This window comes from Macrotis lagotis, chromosome 1 (assembly GCF_037893015.1).
Source record: "Macrotis lagotis isolate mMagLag1 chromosome 1, bilby.v1.9.chrom.fasta, whole genome shotgun sequence".
NCBI lineage: Eukaryota > Metazoa > Chordata > Mammalia > Peramelemorphia > Peramelidae > Macrotis > Macrotis lagotis.
Window position 1 is genome coordinate 744,263,498 of NC_133658.1, and position 18,853 is coordinate 744,282,350.

General features: G+C 42.7%; 1 protein-coding gene across 2 annotated transcripts; it reads right to left on the reverse strand.

The window, feature by feature from the left end:
• Positions 1-3,435: 3,435 nt before the first annotated feature.
• Positions 3,436-18,635, reverse strand: ACAD8 (acyl-CoA dehydrogenase family member 8). 2 transcript variants are annotated; one of them, XM_074216277.1, is made up of 11 exons: positions 18,462-18,635; positions 13,750-13,928; positions 12,595-12,764; positions 11,764-11,873; positions 11,261-11,337; positions 10,729-10,866; positions 8,581-8,716; positions 8,362-8,459; positions 7,871-8,023; positions 6,827-6,929; positions 3,436-4,528 (listed from the first exon to the last, which is right to left on the reverse strand). In XM_074216277.1, exons 1-11 carry the CDS (start codon positions 18,556-18,558, stop codon positions 4,476-4,478), a joined length of 1,314 nt encoding a protein of 437 aa, XP_074072378.1. In that variant the 5' UTR covers positions 18,559-18,635; the 3' UTR covers positions 3,436-4,475. The 2 variants fall into 2 exon arrangements, with proteins under 2 accessions (XP_074072378.1, XP_074072379.1); XM_074216278.1 differs by having other exon boundaries at positions 13,828-13,928; positions 18,462-18,633.
• Positions 18,636-18,853: the final 218 nt, after the last annotated feature.

The following is an 18,853-nucleotide window of genomic DNA, read 5'->3' on the forward strand; positions in this document are numbered from 1 at the left end:
GGTAAGGAGACAATTTTTACTGCACCTTTTCTAGCCCTCTTCCTCACACCAGGAGGTGAGCGGTGTGATCCTTAAAATGACTGCTCAGGGGTGGCTAGGTGGCACAGTGGATAGAGCACTGGCCCTGGAGTCAGGAGTGCCTGAGTTCAAATCCAGCCTCAGACACTTAATAATTATCTAGCTGTGTGGCTTGGGTAAGCCACTTAACCCCATTGCCTTGCAGAAGAAAAAAAAAGGGCTGCTCAGTCACCCAGGGGGCTGACTTCCAGTGGGGAAATGACCCTATGGCCTGGCCACCTGTATGCAGGGTTGTGACTACAGCTCCCACTGTATCTATACCTGCTGCTTCTTCATTTGCCGCAGGACTTTGAGATAGGAATGGTAAAATCATAGTGATGTCTTTTGATTCATGCATAAGTTGGATTTAAGTGAGGCAAAGTTGCATGAAGTCATCGGCTTCACTCTCTCTTCCAAAGTCATCATGTTGCAGTGGCAAGACAGGGTCAAGGCAACTAGTGATGGTTCTAGATGCAGTGGAAGACCCTGGCATCTTTGATGTCTATTCAAACTCTAAGCACTCCTCAGCACCTGCTTCAGCTGCCTTCATGACCCTGGAAATGAAACGTTCTCATCTGTCCATCCACTACACCAATGGAAGACTTCACATGCTTGGGGTAGACACTCCCCCGCCACTGCCTGCAACTCACAGATGAGTTTGAGACTCCCTCAGTTACCCTCAACCTGTTTAGCCTGAAATGGTTTGTCGGGGTATGGTTGCTGTGCATGCTATGGTTTCTTGGAGTCATAGGTGAGAGTTAGTGGTTCAGGTAGACATCCATCTCTTCCTTCAGATTCTTGGGGGTATTGTGTCCTACAGTGATGTGAGGACCATCCTGGGTCCTTATAGCCAAGCTAATGACTTGCCTTTTCACAAAAAAAAAAAAAAATGAATAGCAGAGACACCAAGCTTCAGTGGGCCATCCTGAGCAGGACATTTCATTCTGGACAATCAGTTCCTGCTGGACACTGTGGTCTCCCTCCAGCTTCATCAGCTAAGGTTAATTCTAACTTCTCTCCCAACTTCTCTCCCCACCTTGTCAATATAATTGTTACCAAGCTAATTGTTTTCCCTTGGAAATTTTTTGCATCTCTTTCCATTTACACTCCCAACCCCCCCACACACATACTTTTTTTTAAATCTCACTAACATCCACACTGAATCCATGCGTTATTTACCTATCACATATGGACTGTTAGCTTTCCAGATGGTCTTTATGCCTCCATCTTCCAGTGAGAAATCTTGGCACTGTCTAATCTCTGAATATTGCTTTTGTTGTCACAGAATTGCTTAAAAAATGTCCATAATGACTACTTCAAAGGACAACTACCTTTCACAATGTGAATCTAAAATAGCTTTTTTATTAAAATTTTTAAAAAATTCTTAACACCAAATAAAATGTAAATTGTCATATACATAGAACAGAAAAAAAATCGCACACAATATTACAAATCTTTATTGTTGTTTTTCTTTTAAATTATATGATTTAGTCTACATTTAACTTTCATAACTGTCCAGTTTTGACTTTTTATGGACTTTTTTTCTCTTCTGTGCATTTAAAAAAAAGGCTTCAATGACCTTCTTTTGGTTACTATTTCTCAAACTCACTTCTTCCTCTCAAATTAGGAAAAAATACCAAAAAAATTCTACTGCCTTTTAACAAACATGTGGTCAAGCAAAACAAATTCCCACACAGGCCCTGTTTTCTTATTCTGTCTTTAGGTGGCATGGTACACAGAACACTGGGCTTGAAATCAGGAAGACCTGAGTTCAGATACAGCCTCAGACTCTTTCTAGCTGTGTGATACTTGGCAAGTCAGTTAACCTCTACCTGCCTCAGTTTTATCACCTATAAAATGGGGACAACAGCACTTTCCTCACAGAGGTGGAAAGGATAAAACAAGATTAAGTATGTAAAGTACTTTATAAACCTTAAGGTATCATATAAATACTAGGTATCTTGTCTATCTTGTGTCAGGAGGCAGGTGGCATTTTTCACTGGTTCTCCAGAATTTGTAGTCATTGCATTGGACAGTTTTCATCTTTCAAAGATGTTGATCTTTCATTTTTCCGTACCAGAAACTTTATTCATACTCTTCTTAGCCTTGTTACCCTCTCAGAAAGCTCTCTTTCCCATGGATAACATATTCCTTAAGACCTAGATAAAATCTTCTGTTAAGTCTTTCCTCAACATTTCAGTTTGATAGGATAGTTAGATGGGATATGTGGCCTAACCCAAGTATGTGTAGAATTATTTGTCAATTAATCACATCTTGCTCTTGGGTCAATTGAATTTTGTCTCTTTCAATGCTGATTGGGAAAGAAGTAATTTCAAGGTTATCATAAGGTAAAAGTCAGTGTCTTACCATTTCCAGGATGCTCTATAGCCTTAAACACAGATGTACATAGAATGTGTTCAGAGGTTTATGGAATAGATTCAACTACCCTTCCAGTCTGCTTGTAGAAGCTAAGTCAACTCAGTTGGGTCATTAATACTTCTGGCTTCAGCCTCAGCACGGTCTTACCTCTGCTTTGTTTTGGCTTAGCAAAAACAAAGGTAGAAAGGGTTGGACCCATTGTCATCAATGCATTGGCTAAGAATAAGGAAGACTTTTCTCAACTCCCTTTACCATATGATTGTCCCTGAGAGGCATCCCAAAAGCCTAAAAGTTGTGTAGCATGCCCTGTTGCAGGTAGGATACCACATGAGCTCTGTGGGCATATAATGCCTATAAATAAAGGTGAGTTGTGTACTCAAATAGAAATGGAGGCTACTATAAGGATCCTTGTGGGCTGAATACTGATCTAGTTTTAAAGTGCCATATTACCTATATTTATTGTATTTTTATTTATTTTGTTATTTTCCAAATTCATTTTAATTTGATTTGGACTGCACTTGGGAAGGCTGTGGGCCTCATGAAGCCCAAGCGCCATGGATGACCTGGGAGCCTCTCTAGCTCTGAGATTCTACAATAGAATAGACATTCTCTACAAGTGCAAATGACTTCAGGGATAAATTGGGGGGGCACTTAATGCAGCCAGTCTAAGAAGATATAGTTCTGCACCATTCTAGGATAGTGTTATTCTCCAGTTTATGAAGCACTCCACATATTCTAAAATTGATGAGTACAAGCTAATATGTTAATGAAGTTAGGTTTTATTTGCCAGTGTTTTTTCAATCTTAGAATGTCAAAACACCTTCCCAATATGAGAAAAATACCCAAAAATGAATTAGGAAGGGTTCTAAAAATTCCAAATTCACTGTCATCTGCACAATTTTATTGTTATAAGAAAAATAAATTAATCAGTATTCTAGGAAATCACTTACCCCAAGCTGTGAGGAAAAAGTGGATAAAATCTAATCATAGCACAGGAGCAAGATTTTTCAAAGATTTATTCAACTTTGACCTAGATAAATACTCAGATCTGTTGTTGTTCGGTCATATCCAACTTTTTGTGACTTCAGGTGGGATTTTCTTGGCAAAGATCCTGGACTGTCTACCATTTCATTCTCCAGTGGATTAAGGCAAACAGAGGTTACTTAGGGTCACAAAGGACTAGTTGTCTTAAGTCATATCTTCCTGACTCCGGGCCCAGCACTCTGTCATTCAACCTACCTGATCTAGATCTGACTAGCATCAGACAATTCAGTGATTGTTTTGGAACACAGAAAAAGGAGTGCTTATTGGAGAACTGGATGATTTTTGGCTGAGGTACAAATTTCTTTTAAAATAAGCAGGATTCTCCCCTCAGTTCCATCTTTTCCAAATCTTGTTTTATTTAGCTAAAGCACATAATGGAAAGGTCCAGGTTCCTGGAAGAGGAGTCTACACCTGTATGGTGAAAAGAGCACCAGACTTAGAGTCAGCAGAACTAGTTATAAATTCCAGATCTAACCAGCTTGTGTGATCACTTTACTTTGAGCCTCAGTTTTCTCATATGTAAAATAGGAAAAATATTTACATTACCCACTTCCCAGATGATATTTTGGGAAAGCAGCTCCAAGTGCTAGAGAAAAGTGAACCCATAGGTGTGTGTTATATGGGTCAAATGTAGGAAGCTTAAGGCAATGTGGTCCTAGCAAAGTGCAATGGCTATGGAGTGAGTTTGAATCCAAGCCAATGAGAATCTTCAACAGCTGACAAGAAGTACACTGGCCTCACAAAGCAGTTTCCTCTGGTGAAATTTCCAATCCAGGCTGCTACCCTATTCCTGGCTGTCTCCTCAGGACACTGTAGTAATCCCATCTGAAAAGATTCTCAGGTTGTAGGGCTCAGGTTGAATTGTATCCAGGGGAGAGTGTCCTGCCCTGGGATGGTCCAGTTTCTTGTTGTGAGATTTTCCTTGTAATTTAACATCAATATTGGATAGAAGACTGCCCAAGCAGGAACTCTGCCTGGAAATACCACATCTGATGCTATTCCTGAAGCAAGTTACGAGAGATAAGCATCCTCATCACTTCATTGCTACCTGCAGAGGGAGAAAGAAATGATTTAGCAGCAGATGATCAATCAATTGGGCAGTGAGGTGGCTGGCACAATGGACAGAATACCAAACTTGGAGTTGGAAAGACCTGAGTTCAAAGTGAGCCTCAGATGCTTACTAGCTGTGTGACCCTGGGCAAATCACTTCACCCTGCTTGATTTGGTTTCCTCATCTATAAAATGAGCTAGAGAGGAAATGGCAAACCACTCCAGAATCTCTGCCAAGAAAACCCCAAAAGGGGTCACGAAGAGTGGGACATGACTGAAAAGACTGAATAAAAATAATTAAATCAATAAGCATTTCTGGTTGGACAATGTCAGGCAGTCTGGTAGACAAATGCAAAGAATGAAACAAATTTTATTCTCAAGAGTAAGACTAATTCTAATGGGAAGAGTGAATACCCAGACAAACTTAGGCTATATCAAGAGAGGAGGTAAAGCAATCAGATGAATTTAAGGTAGAGAAAGGACTGCCACTGTGGATTTTTTTAAAGGCTTTCCCAGGGAGGAGTTATAAAAAATTAAGATACAAACACCAAAGAAAATGCACAGAGTAGAGACTATCTTGCAATTACTTACTATGTAATCCTCACTTGTAACAAATCTGAATTTTAACATGTTAAATAGAGTCAATTTACTGGCTGTGTAATGGACAAGTCATAGGACTGATGTAAATGCAGAGCTGGAAGGGACTAGGAGACCAGAACCCTCATTTTACAGATAAGGAAACTCAGAGAAGTAAAATTTGAATTTCATGTAGCGAGGTGACACAGTGGCTAGAGCACTGTGCTGGAGTCGGAAAGACCAGAGTTCCAACCTGGTTCCAGCAGAGAGAGTGGGGCCGGAAGATAGATTTGAGACTCTTTAGCATAGAGAATGTAATTAAATCCATAGTTGCTGATGAGATTACCAGGTGAAGTAGTAAAGAGGGAGTTGTGTCTGTCTGTAAAATGGGGATAATAGGGACTATCTCCTGCACTCTCCCTTCTTCCCACCCTGTCTCCTGAGTGATCGAATTCAGCTGCACCCTATCCTTTCTTGAATCCCTGCCCTCTCGGCCCATCGCGGATTATACCCACGAAAACCTCGGACTTCGATCACTCTCACCAGTCACCCCCTTAATCCTGTGCACCTGCTACTGAATAAAGTTGGGGAAAGTCAAGCAACCATTCCTGAAATCTTCTCTTACCAGTCCAACCTCAGCCTCCTTGGCTAGGTTCTCCTCCAGATCATGCCCTCTAACTGTAGGGTCTCTCAGAGCTCTGCCCTATTTTCTTCTCCCTCTGTACTACTCTTGAGGAGCTCATCAGCTCCTTTGGATTTAGTTATCTTTATACTAATGATTCCTAGGCTGGCCTCTCTGCTGACCTCCAATCTCTCGTCTCCATCCTCCCAGTCTCTCAGAATTCCAATCTAGGAGTCACCTCCCTTCACCCCCCCCATGCAGGCTGTTGCCAAGGTCTGACAATTTCACCTTTGCAATATCTCTTGAACTTGCCCCCTTCTCCCCTGACACTGCCACCCATCCCACTAGTACAAGCCCCTCTCACCTCATCCCTCAACTAGGGACCCCAGCTGGTGCATCTGCCCACCTCAAGCCTATCCCCACTTCAATCCATTCTCCATTCACCCCCCCCCCACCATGGTGATTTTCCTGAAATGTAAGTTCAACCATGTACTCCCCCCCCATTCCATAAACTCGTGTGGCTCCCTATTGCCTCCAGGACCAGATCTTAAATGCCTGTTTGGTCAACAAAGCCCTTCATAACCCATAATCCAGGCTTCCAGTGCTTACTCTCTTAACACATATCCTGTTTTGAAGAACAAGATATTACATTTCTCTGCTCTGGACAATCTCTCTGGCTTTTCTGCCCTAAGGCCTCACTTTTCTTAACTATGAAAAAAAAAGATGGGTAGGACTAGACAGAGGGGCAGTTAGGTGGTACACTAGATAGAGCAATGGGATTGGAATTAGGAATTCTCATCTTTCTGAGTTCAAATCTGGCCTCAGACACCTACTAGTTATATGACCCTGGACTAATCATTCAAACCTATCTACCTCAGTTCCTCTTCTGCAAAATGAGCTGGAGAAGGAAATGGTAAATCACTCTACCATTTTTGCCAAGAAAACCCCCCACATGGGATCTCAGAGAGTCAAACATACTGAAACCCTTGAATAATAACAAAAGCCCTTGGGGTTCCTAGATCTGTGGTTCTGTGACCTCTACTTCTTTGGCTCCTTACTAGGTGTCTGTAATAACTTTTGAGCAACATTCATTATTACCTTCCAAGATCTGGTGGACCCTACAGTCCCGGACATACTGCTGAACAGCATAATCCTTTAAGTAGCCATAGCCACCATGCATCTGCAAGGCCTGGTTGCAAATCTGGAGGAGCAAAGGAGAGACTGGATCAGACTCTTGAATGAAGGCAGTGAAGCAAGTGGCTTCCCTCATTCATTCTCCTAAAAGAGTTGTTGTGTCATAAGAGGATAATAACTCTTGCCTCAATTCTATGTCTTAGTTTGTAAAAATATATAAAAAAGAGACTGGACTAAATGACCCTGGGGATCCCTTCCAACTCTGAGATCTTAAAAATGTGATAGGATTCATATTTAAAACCACCTAATCTCAGCATAGGAGGCCCTTGACTGTAGGATCTGACTTTTCATGGACAAAAAAATAAAGCTTCAGTATTTGGTCTGAAGGTCCCTAACAGGTCATTCAGAAGAGAATATGGTGCCTGGGGTCAACACCTAAGTTTAAATGCCAGTCCTAATGCCTAGCACCTCTGTCTCCCTGGACAGTCACTTAATTTTGTCCGGAACAGTTTCCTCATCTATAAAACAAAATTGGACCAGATGACCTTTCAGGGCCCTTCCAGTTCTATGACCCTTCATAATCAGAGCAAGCTAGTTTCCCCTCATCAACAACACCTTGGCTGGAGTTATACAAAACTATACCATGACTCAACGGTGAAAACTATAATTCCTTCTAGAAATAGGGGAGAGATATGGACAAGTAGACACATTTCTTTGGATTGCCCAAGGCTGTGGTTTCAATGGGGAAAATGAACATTATCTTACAAAGTGTGTGTGTGTGTGTGTGTGTGTGTGTGTGTGTGTGTGTATGTGTGTGTGTGTCTTGGGTTCACTTAAGATTTGCCCTGATATAGATATCATAGTGAGAAAAATGGTATTTCATGAGACTAGGATGCTCCTTTAAGTCTAAGCCCTTGGCAGGAGATTTTTAACTTGTACTAAAGGGCTATTCCTGATTCCAAAGGCTGAAGTTCTTTCTTGGCAGTACCAGGGGTATTTGTCACTTACTGTGAAGCACTCATCAGTAGTGAAGAGCTTGGCCATGGAGCAGAGGGCTACGGCATCTTCTCGCTCCTCCTGCAGGGCCACTGCTGCATTACGGATCATTAGTCGTGAAGCCACCAGTCGAGTGGCCATGTCAGCTAGTTTGAACTGCAAGTACTGCAGTGAAGAAAAGAGGGAAGGGTGGGAGAGGTTGGATTATCTCTAGTTCTGGACCCTTTATAAGTGATCTTTTCTATTCTGAAACTGTAGCATCAAGGTCCCCCTCATCATTTACTGGAAGGCATTCACTACCTTACTAGTTCTATCTTCACCCTTTCTATGATCCTAGAAATCTTAGGCAAAGGCTGAGTATTGAGTAAGAAATCAATGTCAAGTATGATATTTATAATCTTCCTTACATTTCTCCCCTACTCTACTGAAAATGTGGGTTATAAAAAGGTCCAGTTGGCTCCAAAGTATAGGAAATAAATATAAAGAAAACTCTAACCAATCACCTGGTTGTTGGCCAGTGGCTCTCCAAATTGTTTGCGTACATTGAGGTGGTCCCGGGCCAAGATGAGTGAAGCATGAGCGGCTCCAAGGGAGCAGGAAGCTAGATAGGAAAATTACAGTGGGAACATTCCAAGTGAATAGGCAGGGCAAATGATTGATACAATCTCCATCTTTCCTTCTTTTTCTTTTTTTGCTCCCCACTCCCCTTTCCATGTTCTTACCAACATTGATCCTTCCTCCATTCAGTCCTTTCATAGCAATAAGGAAACCCTGTCCCTCGTTTCCAATCCTGTTGGCCACTGGAACAGCACAATCTTCAAAGATCACGGCTCTTGTTGGCTGGGAGTTCCACCCTACCTGACAAAAACAAGAGACCACAGTACTGCCCAAAAGCACCCCCAAGGTGACATTAGTCCTGAAGAACTTAAATTTAGTTTGAAGATTCAGGCTTAAATACCTGTGAAAGCCCTGGCTGATAAAGGTTCTAGCCCACTTATTAGTTAAAGAAGCTTTCCTCTGCCCTGGATGCATAAAATCCCTGAAGTCATTATATTATTTTTATCTGTCTATTCTCTGTAATGTTCAATGTAGCACTCTGTGCATGGTTTGCATTCAAAAGACAAACACATTACTGATCAATGATACTGAGAACTCTTTGGGGATAAGTGGTCCATTCTGAGAATGTTGTAACTTCCTATCCAGGAAGGATAAGGTCTGATCTATTACCTCAATCACTTCTTACAGAGTCATGATGATGATGATGATGATGATGATGATAAGCTGGTATGTAATGTTTTAAGGTTTGAAAAGTGCTCTACAAACATTAACTCATTTTACTCTGACAAACAACTCTGCAAATAGGTGTTATTTTTCGAAGGTTAGAGGAACAGACTTTTTTTTTTTAGGTTTTTGCAAGGCAATGGGGTTAAGCATCTAGGTAATTATTAAGTTTCTGAGACCAGATTTGAACTCAGGTACTCCTGACTCCAAGGCTGGTGCTCTATCCACTGCACCACCCAGCCGCCCCAGGAACAGACTTTTTAATCTGCCTGTTGATCTAAATCTATAAGAGGAGTTCTTAACCTGGGGTCTGTGATTTTGGTTTTTTAATTTTTGGATAACACAAAGTAATTAGCTTTCTTTATTATCCTATGTATTTAAAACATTATTATGAGAAGAGATCCATAGGCTGCACCAGATTGCCAAAAGGAGGCAATACCTACTGGAAGCTAGTGTTACACTAGGAAGAATACTGATGCTGCAGTCAAGAAGAACTGATTTCAAAGCCTGTCTCAGATTCTTATTAGTGATATGACCCTTGCCAAGTCCTTTCACACTACTATTACCCCTGTCCAGTTCCAGTTTCCTCATCTGTGAAATGAGGACAATGAATACTTGCCTCTCCCAGTTGTGAAGTTAAAATGAAATGACAGTTTTAAAACACTCTGCAAAAGCATTAAAGTTCTATACAAATCCTAGCTTTTAGCTGTAATGACACAAAAAATGCTTAAAAATACTCCCTGGCCTATACAATCTATGTGTGCCTCAGATGTTCCATGACCCTGGCCACATTCTCTGTAAGCTTGTTGGAAATGGACATGGCGGGGTGGCTAGGTGGCCAAGTGGATAGAGCACCAGCTCTGGAGTCAGGAATATTCGAGTTCAAATCTGGCCTCAGATACTTAATAATTACCTAGCTGTATGGCCTTGGGCAAGCCACATAACCCCATTTGCCTTGGGGGGAAAAAAAAGGAAAAGGACATGGCATGATGCTAAAGGATTTCCTCATTCCCAGGGCTCTGTTAGCTTTTCTGAAATCACCCAGGCAAAAAATGTTCTTAAATGTTTATCTTCATTTGAAGAAGTAACAGCTTATACCTTTTGTACAAAACTGAGACCTGTCCAAAAGAACTCTTTTTATGCAATAATGTTGTTCATGCTTCCAGTGATAAGAATGCTGGAAGAAAGTCCCAACACACTGGATAGACCTACCATGAAGATAATAATTACACAAAAAGGCTGAGATCTATTCCAATGAAGGGAATACCCACATTAATTACAGAACACACTTGACAGAGGCATGTAACATGTTCAAACAAACATAGTTATATTGAATTTGATTGTTCCATAACTTTGCTACCTTCTTCAATTGTTTAATGAGTATAAAATCTTGTGTTGTTACATTGCTATAAACTAACCTAGTTATTCTTCTTCTTCTGTCGCTTAAGAAAACAGAGAAATCATTGCCTTCAGGGCTGGCAGGCAGTCAGATTTCTCAAGTTATTGTCATCAGTGCTAAGATAGTTGCACACCTTGACAGGGACCAAGAGTGTTCAGGATCTAATAGTTTTTTGCCCAAATATTCTTACTTTCTTCTCTTTCTTCCCAAAGCTGAGGCCTGGGGTCCCCTTCTCAATGACCAGGCAGGAGATTCCTTTAGGGCCTGGTCCTCCAGTTCGACACATGACTACATAGATGTCTGATTCACCACCACCACTGATGAAAGCCTGTGAAATTGGAGAGTGGGATAAAAAGGGAATAGATAAGGCTTGAATGCTTGAAGTATGAAGCCTCAGAAAACTAATGGAGAGCTCAATAAGTAATAGAGGTTAGCGAGAGGGAAAGATGGCTCCATTGTGGGATACTGCGGGCTCTATTTGTTGGATATGAAAAGGGTAGACTTAAGAGAGAGGGATATTTTGGGAACAGCTCAAAATTCATAGAATCAGGAAAAGGTAATTAAGTGGAAATGTAACAGGTGTCACAGAATCATGCTCCTGGCCAAGGGCCAAGTACTTGTGGAACCCTACTGATAGGGTCTAAAAGCACACCTGATTTTTGGGAGAGAGGACTTACTAGCCATCACAAAGAAGAACATCTGAGAGTTAGGAACATAGGTACCTTAGAGCCATTAAGGATGTAATGATCCCCTTGCCTTTTGGCTGAGGTTATGAGGGATGCAGCATCACTCCCGCTTCCTGTGACAGTGAGGAAGGTACAAAGAAGGAATGGGAATGAATACAGAGCTAAATGAGCCTCAGACCCTCCCTGTTTCCTCAGGTTATTTCTCCCAGAACCAGAAGGGATCAAAACGGGAACATTGAAGTACTAGACTTTTTTCATTGAATCTGTCAGATCCTGAATTTTCAAGTGATAATCAAATAAGTGACTGATGGAAGATCGTTCTGGAGGTGTCCCAACCAAACCCACTCAGATAGGAAACCGCTTCTCTTGTCTGGTATCGTTCTTTGACCTTGTGGATCTCAGAATTCAGAAGGTGGTTATTTTTGCTCTTGTAGGTAAAAAACTAAGGGCCTGGATGTTTGTTTGTTTCTGGGCACTGAGAAGGAAGAGTTGCAACATTATAATTCCAGTGACTGTGCTCTGAAGTGTGGGAAGCCCACCTGGCTCTGTCAGACAGTAGGAAGCGAATTTCTCCATAGAGCAGAGTGGTGGGCAAAATTTGTGCCTCTGTTCTTCATTTCCAAAGGAGTCAACCATCCAGACACACATGCTGCCAGGGGCAAAAGGAGAGAGAGTGAAAAGAACATCTGATTTTTTTTAGGAGAAAGGACATAACAATTCAATAGAGGGAGGAAAAAGGAGGCTGTGGAAGAACAAGAACAAAAGATAAAAAAGAGGGAAAAGAAAGAACAGAAGCAGGGAAGAGAGAGGTTCTTAGACGTAACTTTTGGACAAAAGGTTGTATCTGAGTAGATACTTGAGGTGTCCCTACCCTCAGGGAAAACTAAGGTCAAAATATTTACATCCTGGGTTTTGTTACTATTAGGGATGGTGCCAAAAAATGAGTTATGATAATTCTTTTTATTATCACAGTAGTTTTGAAATACATTTCTTTCTATTACCTTTCTCCTAGTTTTACTTTGGGCTCAACTGGAAAATTTAACTGAAAAACAATAGCAGGCTTCTGGTACCATGGATACTCTGCCCTGAAAAGGCTGAAGATTTCCTGCACCTAAATCTGGGACCAAAGCCATGTTGACTGAGCATGCTTTCTTAAGGATCCATATAGGGATATTTAAAGGGCAGCCCAAAGGGAGGTTTACAATGGCCTATAGCTTCTGACAGTGTTCTTGGTGTAGTCTTGCTCCTCAAAGGAAGAAGACTGGGAAAATTGGGAGTAGTCATGTTACCCTGAACCAGAAATTCCCAATAGTCACCCTTCAAAGTACCTAATGATGGGACTATTCCCTCACACAGGCCTAGGCACTCACTTGTGGATGCTCATGTAGGCTGTGGTGCTGGTGCAACCTGTGGCCAGGGCCTCGAATATAACAGAGGCATCGAGCCGAGAGAGCTCTGACCCTCCCACGTCAGACCGAACGTAGACACCACCGAAGCCCAACTGCGCTGCCTTCCTCATAGTCTCCACTGGGAAAATCTCCTGTGTGGGAGAAAAGACAAAGGTTCTCCAAGAGCTGCATTATGGATTTCAGTGATTCTGAGCTGAGAACTAAGGCCTCATTGTGGTGCAACAGTGCTGCTTGGTTCTCAAAACTCTGGCATGTCTCACTATGAGCCTGGAAAGGCTCTGAGCAAGGGACAAGTGGCAGACAATATGTTGGTTATTCAGGATTAGCCAAGCTAAGTTTAGAGAAGCATTATGTAAGGAGTGGGGGATGATACAATTTTTTGGTCTAGAAGACTCTAGAAGACTGTCTATACTAGTAGACCATTTTTGGGGGGGTCAGGGATCTCTTTGGAAGGCTTCTAAAGTCTAAGGACCCCATCTATGATTTTTTTGTTTTTTGTTTTTGCAAGGCAATGTGGTTAAGTGGCTTGCCCAAGGCCACACAGCTAGGTAATTATTAAGTGTCTGAGTCCGGATTTGAACTCAGGTACTCCTGACTCCAGGGCTGGTGCTCTATCTACTGTGCCACCTAGCCACCCCTATGAATGTTTTTAAATGCATAAATTTATGCATGAATGCAATAGGGTTATAAAAGAAATCAATTATATTAAAATAGTTTTTTTTTAAATCTAAACAAACAAAACCAAGTTTGTAGACCTCAGATTAAGAAGTCAAAGAAGGGATCTGCATCAGTGGAGGAAGTACTCACTGATAGAACTACATATTCTTGAATTGTTGAAGGGAAGAATGAAGGCACTCGTTTGAGAAAGGATGCAGCCTAAGTAGACTTTCCTCAACAGGACCCCCTTAAACTGGGTCACATAGATATATTTTGTGGCATAGAGCAGGAACTCAAAAAGCACCAGTTTCCCGATATAAGCGTGGATATCTGGATCATAGATGAAGCACTAATTTTAAGTGATCTTCAAATCTTTAAGTTATGACACAGAAGTCTTCAGAATGATGCCTATTCCAAGAACCCCTCCCCCTCATTATTGTCTTCCCTATGAAACCTTACCTGTAGAGTCCCAAACCAGTTGGGAAAGTGAGCAAAGTCAAGAAGGGGTGACCATGGCACCAAGAAGGGGGGCCTCACCTTCTGGTCCCATTCTGCCATCTGGGGGGCCATCTCCCGGGAGGCAAAGTCCAAGGCCACTTTCTGAAACTCCTTCTGCTCCTCATGAAGGCCCAGGGAAGCTGTGAGAAAGTAGTGTGTAATTGTGTGACCTATGGCAGAGTTTGGAAGGTCTTCTGGGGATACTTCCTAGGGCAGAATGATTTTCAGGGTGCTGATGTATTCCAATCCAATGAACATTATCAAACCTACCCTGTGCTAGGAACATGCTCAGACCTGGGGAACATAATTAACTTTAGACCTACAGCTCTCAATCTTGTACTTGCCCTGGCCCAGTCCCACAAGACTCGGCAGGTTCCCAGGCTGACCTATGTGTAGCCAACAGATCCTTCTGAAGTGACAACAAATAGGCAAGGTTAGAGATGATGGTGAACAAACAGCCAAGTATAAATGGAATGCCCAGCAAGAGAAGGGAAGTATGATGATGGGAACATTAAAGAATTAACAGTGTGGTCAAAATCATTCGGTGCAAGAATTGCCCTTTCTCTTTCCTCCTGTGCTCCTAAGGCAGATGGCAGCATGCAATCAGGAAAACCCAAGTTTCAATCTGACCCAGATGCTAACTAGCTGTGTAACCCTGGGCAAATCAGTTAACCTCTGTTTGCCTCAATTTTCTCATCTGTAAAATGAGGATACAAATAGCAGCTACCTCCTAGAGTTGTTGAAGGATCAAATGAGACAATATTTATAAAACACTTAGCACATTGCCTGTAAAGTAATTGGTACATAATGAGGGCTATAAGTATTATTATTAGATTGCCAACCATGGAGTCCTGACTTCAGAGTGATCATGAGATGGTTGTGTGACCCTGGGCAACTAACTCATTTAACACTGTCTGGGTCAGTGAATAGGAGGAAATGGCAAATCACTCCAATATCTTTGCCAAGAAAATCCCAAATTGACATAAAGAGTTGGACAGATCAATTGAAAGAATAAAGCAAATCTTTATCATTCTTATGACCCTGGATAAATTACTTTATCTCTGTTTGCCCCTGCTTTCTCATCTATCTAATAGAGATAATAGTACCCAGGATTGTTGTAAGGATCTATTATTATTATTACACTACCCAGGAGACCCTGGATAGGTTATTTAGCCTGCCAGCCTCAGTTTCCTCAACTATAAAAATGGGAATAATAAAAGTACTTTCCTCCCACAGTTGTTAGGAAGATTAAATGAGGTAAAACTGGTAAAACAATGAGGACCTGACTAGCACATAGCAGGTGGTTATTTGATGTTTAGTCCCTTTCAGCACCACCTCTTCCAGGTTCTACTCTGCCATTTGAACCTCATCCATTCTTAACTTGCCCTATATAGTTAGGAAAAAACCAACAAAATTCATCTGGAAGAAGAGAATGTTAAGAAATGAAAAGATCACCTAGCTGCCCCAACTATTTTCTTTAAAAAAGAAGTCTGGAAGGGTAGCTAGATGGTACAGTGGATAGAGCACCAGCCCTGGAGTCAGGAAGACCCGAGTTCAAATCCAGCTGCAGACACTTAATAATTGCCTAGCTTTGTGACCTTGAGCAAGTCACTTAACCCCATTGCCTTAAATAAAAATGTTTAAAAAGAAGTAGTCTGGGAAGAAGTCTCTGGGCAAAACTGAATCAGATGGGGCATTAGCAGGTGTTTGTTGTGCTTTGATAGGTGGATATGTCTGTTATCAAGGGTTTTATGAGTTCCTTGTCTTAGGATGCATCTTTATAGCAGTCTTTAAATGATAAGCTAATGATAGTGGATAGCAGTAAGATGTCTAAAAATATACTGAGGTGGTCCCCTCTACACGATGACCTTCAGTGGTGGGACTGAAGAACTAGAAAGACACTATTAATAGCTGATTATAACTAAGGATCATAGTATATATATATATATATATATATATATATACACACACACACACACATATATATACATATATATATATATATGATTATAGTATATATAACTAAGGGAAGGCAATTCCACAATTAGTTTCAGAGATTGAAAGTTTAATTGAAGTTGTCCTATATGTTCATCTGTAAAATTGTTTGATTCTTTTTTCAGCTCTCTACTGAAGATCATGACAAACCAGCCATTTTAATCATACCATCCTTCAGAACTCTAAAACTGAAGATGACCACTGAGTGGCCGGAAGTGGATAGCCTCTAAACTGAGCTGGATCCCCCATAGTAATGACCATGTTGAGGAACATCCCTAGTTGTAGCTGTAAAGCTTTGATGATCTCGACAGTCCCAGGTTTTAGGGTGGAGTTCTTCATCTTTTCTATGTAAGATGGAGATGTTACAAATGAATTTGCCCAACTAATTAGACAATAGATAAGATCAGGGGTAGAAATGTAAAGTCAAGATATACAAAGAATGATTAGAAACAGTTATTAGCAGGTGAGTTGTGCAATTAAGTCTTGTAATATTGTCACAATGATAATGCTGCCAGGATACCAGTCCAAAAAGTATATAAATGGATTAATAGGTAGAGTTGTGTCATCATATATAAGGGATAATGGAAGGTACAATGTCATAAAATTACAACTCTTAAATGAGGTATAAAAGAATCTCAAAATGTGAAAAGGCCATATTGATACTATAGAGCTGTGACAGCAGGTTTGTACTAAATTGCCTGATCAAGGTAATTTAACAGTATTCAAAGTGTTAAGTGAGTTTTGGGAAGCTGCTTATGTGATCTGGATAGTAATTATTTCCATTATATAAGCACAGATGAGCAGATTAGCTTTTTGGGAAAAGAAGTGGCAACACAGTTTTGTTAAAACAAATAGATTCTGGAAAAAATGAATAGAAGAAACCGTAGGAGGAAGAAACTATGGCTGAATCAGTCTTGCTTTTCTAATTGCTCTTTCTCCATACCCTTTATTGGCTTTCTTCCATCTTCTTTTGGCAATCCTTTCAATTTCATTTCTCAATACTCTTTTTTTGATAATCTCAACCACTCCCAAAGCTTAAAAAGTAAGCTCTAGGATTCTGAGCCCAAAGTCATTATCTTTCTGAGCCCAAAGTCATTGCCACATACTTGTAGAACACCTCTTAAGAGATCTCATCAGCATTTCAAATACACCATTCCAAAACTAGTCTCTCCAACTGGAAGCTGTCTTTCTTTTAATCTCCCAAGCAATTTTGGATCTCTCCTTTGCCTTTATCATATTCTGATTTGCATAAAGGCAGAGGTTCTATTTTGGGTGGTTCCTCATGGTATTGAAACAACCTCGCATTTTTGAAGGCTATGCCAACTGCGGACAAGTTTTAGTATGTACAACTAAGTTAGAAATTGTTGAATATGGATCTGTTAACAGAGAAACAGCATGGGACAGTGGAAAGAATGTTAGATTTGAAGGAAGTCAGAAGATGAGGTTTCATAGCCCCACAACCTCTCACTTCAAATCCCAGTTTTCCCACTAACTCTGGAATGACTTTGGGCAAATTATTTAAGTTCTCTTTGTCTCTATTTCCTCATTTGTAAAATGAGGAAGGGGGGGGGGGGGAGGAGGATCTAGATGACATTTAAGGCCCACTTTGCCTATTATATTTCTTTTGTCCAAACACCAGTCTAGCTAATCTTGGAAAGGCTTATTATCAGGGGGAGCTCTATGAAGTCATAGAAAGATTCTAATCTGTATTGGATCTTTAAAATTTAGGCAGTAAAGATGAGCATTGGGTCTGGAAACATCTTGTTCAATACTATCATTTTATATAGGTGGTACAATTGAGGCTAAGAAAGATGAAATGTCTTCACTCTGTAGTTCATCCTACTTTCCAATTTGTTTTCATATCATTCCTCTTCATATGCAACATTTCTGAAATCTGACATGCAATCTCCCGTCTCAGGTCTTCCTGTATCTTTCTGCTTCTCAGAAAGTTTATCTTCTTTCCAGCTTCCATTCAGGTCCCAAGTCCTCTGCGAAGACTGTGATTTCCCTAATTAGTGGTGTTCTCTTCTTCCTCACATTCCCCTGTAATTACTCGTCGGGCGCCTCTGAAGCCAGCGTCCGGCGGGTGGTACATATGCCCACAGTGTGCACCATCCAAGGTCACAGTCACACGGGAGCCCCATTCGGATGGAGGAATCTCTCCTTCCAAGCAGCAACTTCAAGCCAAGGGCTTGAGGCACACGCGAGTCGGACCCACGCTGTTCAAGGCGGTCCTGGGACGGCCTGACTGATGCTCCCTGCCCTTGGGGGGCTCCTCTTCTACTGGGGGGATTCCAGAGCCGGTCAAATAAGAAACGCCGATGTGCCCCGGGGGGCGCCGCTACTGAGGAGGAAAGGGAGCGTGGGGGGTGCCAAACTGGAGGCTCCAGGAGCGGGGGCCCGAGCCGAGGATCCCAGGGCACGGCAAAGGGGGGTTCGAGGCTGGGTGTGGGACACCAAGGGAGAAAGCACAAGCAGACCCAAGCAAAGCGGGCCCCGCGGCCGGACCGCGGCGGCGAGGTTTGGGGTGAGGTGAAAGGTCAAATCGAGGCAGGGGGGCCGAGCGCAGAGGGGAGGGAGGAAGGCGGGGTGGACGCGTGCGCCCCACGCTCTCCCCCCCCCCGGGGCCCCCCGGCCGCGGCCGCCCCGCACCAGCACTTCCCGCCCGGGCCTCTTACGGTCGATGCAGGACGAGACGGGCCGGACGCGTCCCCGGCCTGGACTCGGAGCCCCCCGGCGCAGGCCGGCCAGGCGCCCGCCGCAGACTCTCAGCATGGCCTCGTCGCGGCTCGGCTCGGCTCAGCCGCGGTCCCGGGCTGCAGGCGGACGCCCCAACCTTCTGACAGAAGGCGGCCCGCAGGTCGGGGGAGGAGGCCCGGGGGCGGGGCCGGGGCGGCGGCCGCGCGGCACCACGGGAGTTGTAGTCCCGAGGGCCCGGGAGCCACAACTCCCGGCGAGCCCCGGGCGCGCCCCGAGCCGGGACGCTGGGCGCAGCCTCGGGAGCCCGGCGCGGACTCGCGCGGCCGGGGCGGTGGAAGCGAAGCCGCGGTAGCCGGGGGGAGCGCGACGA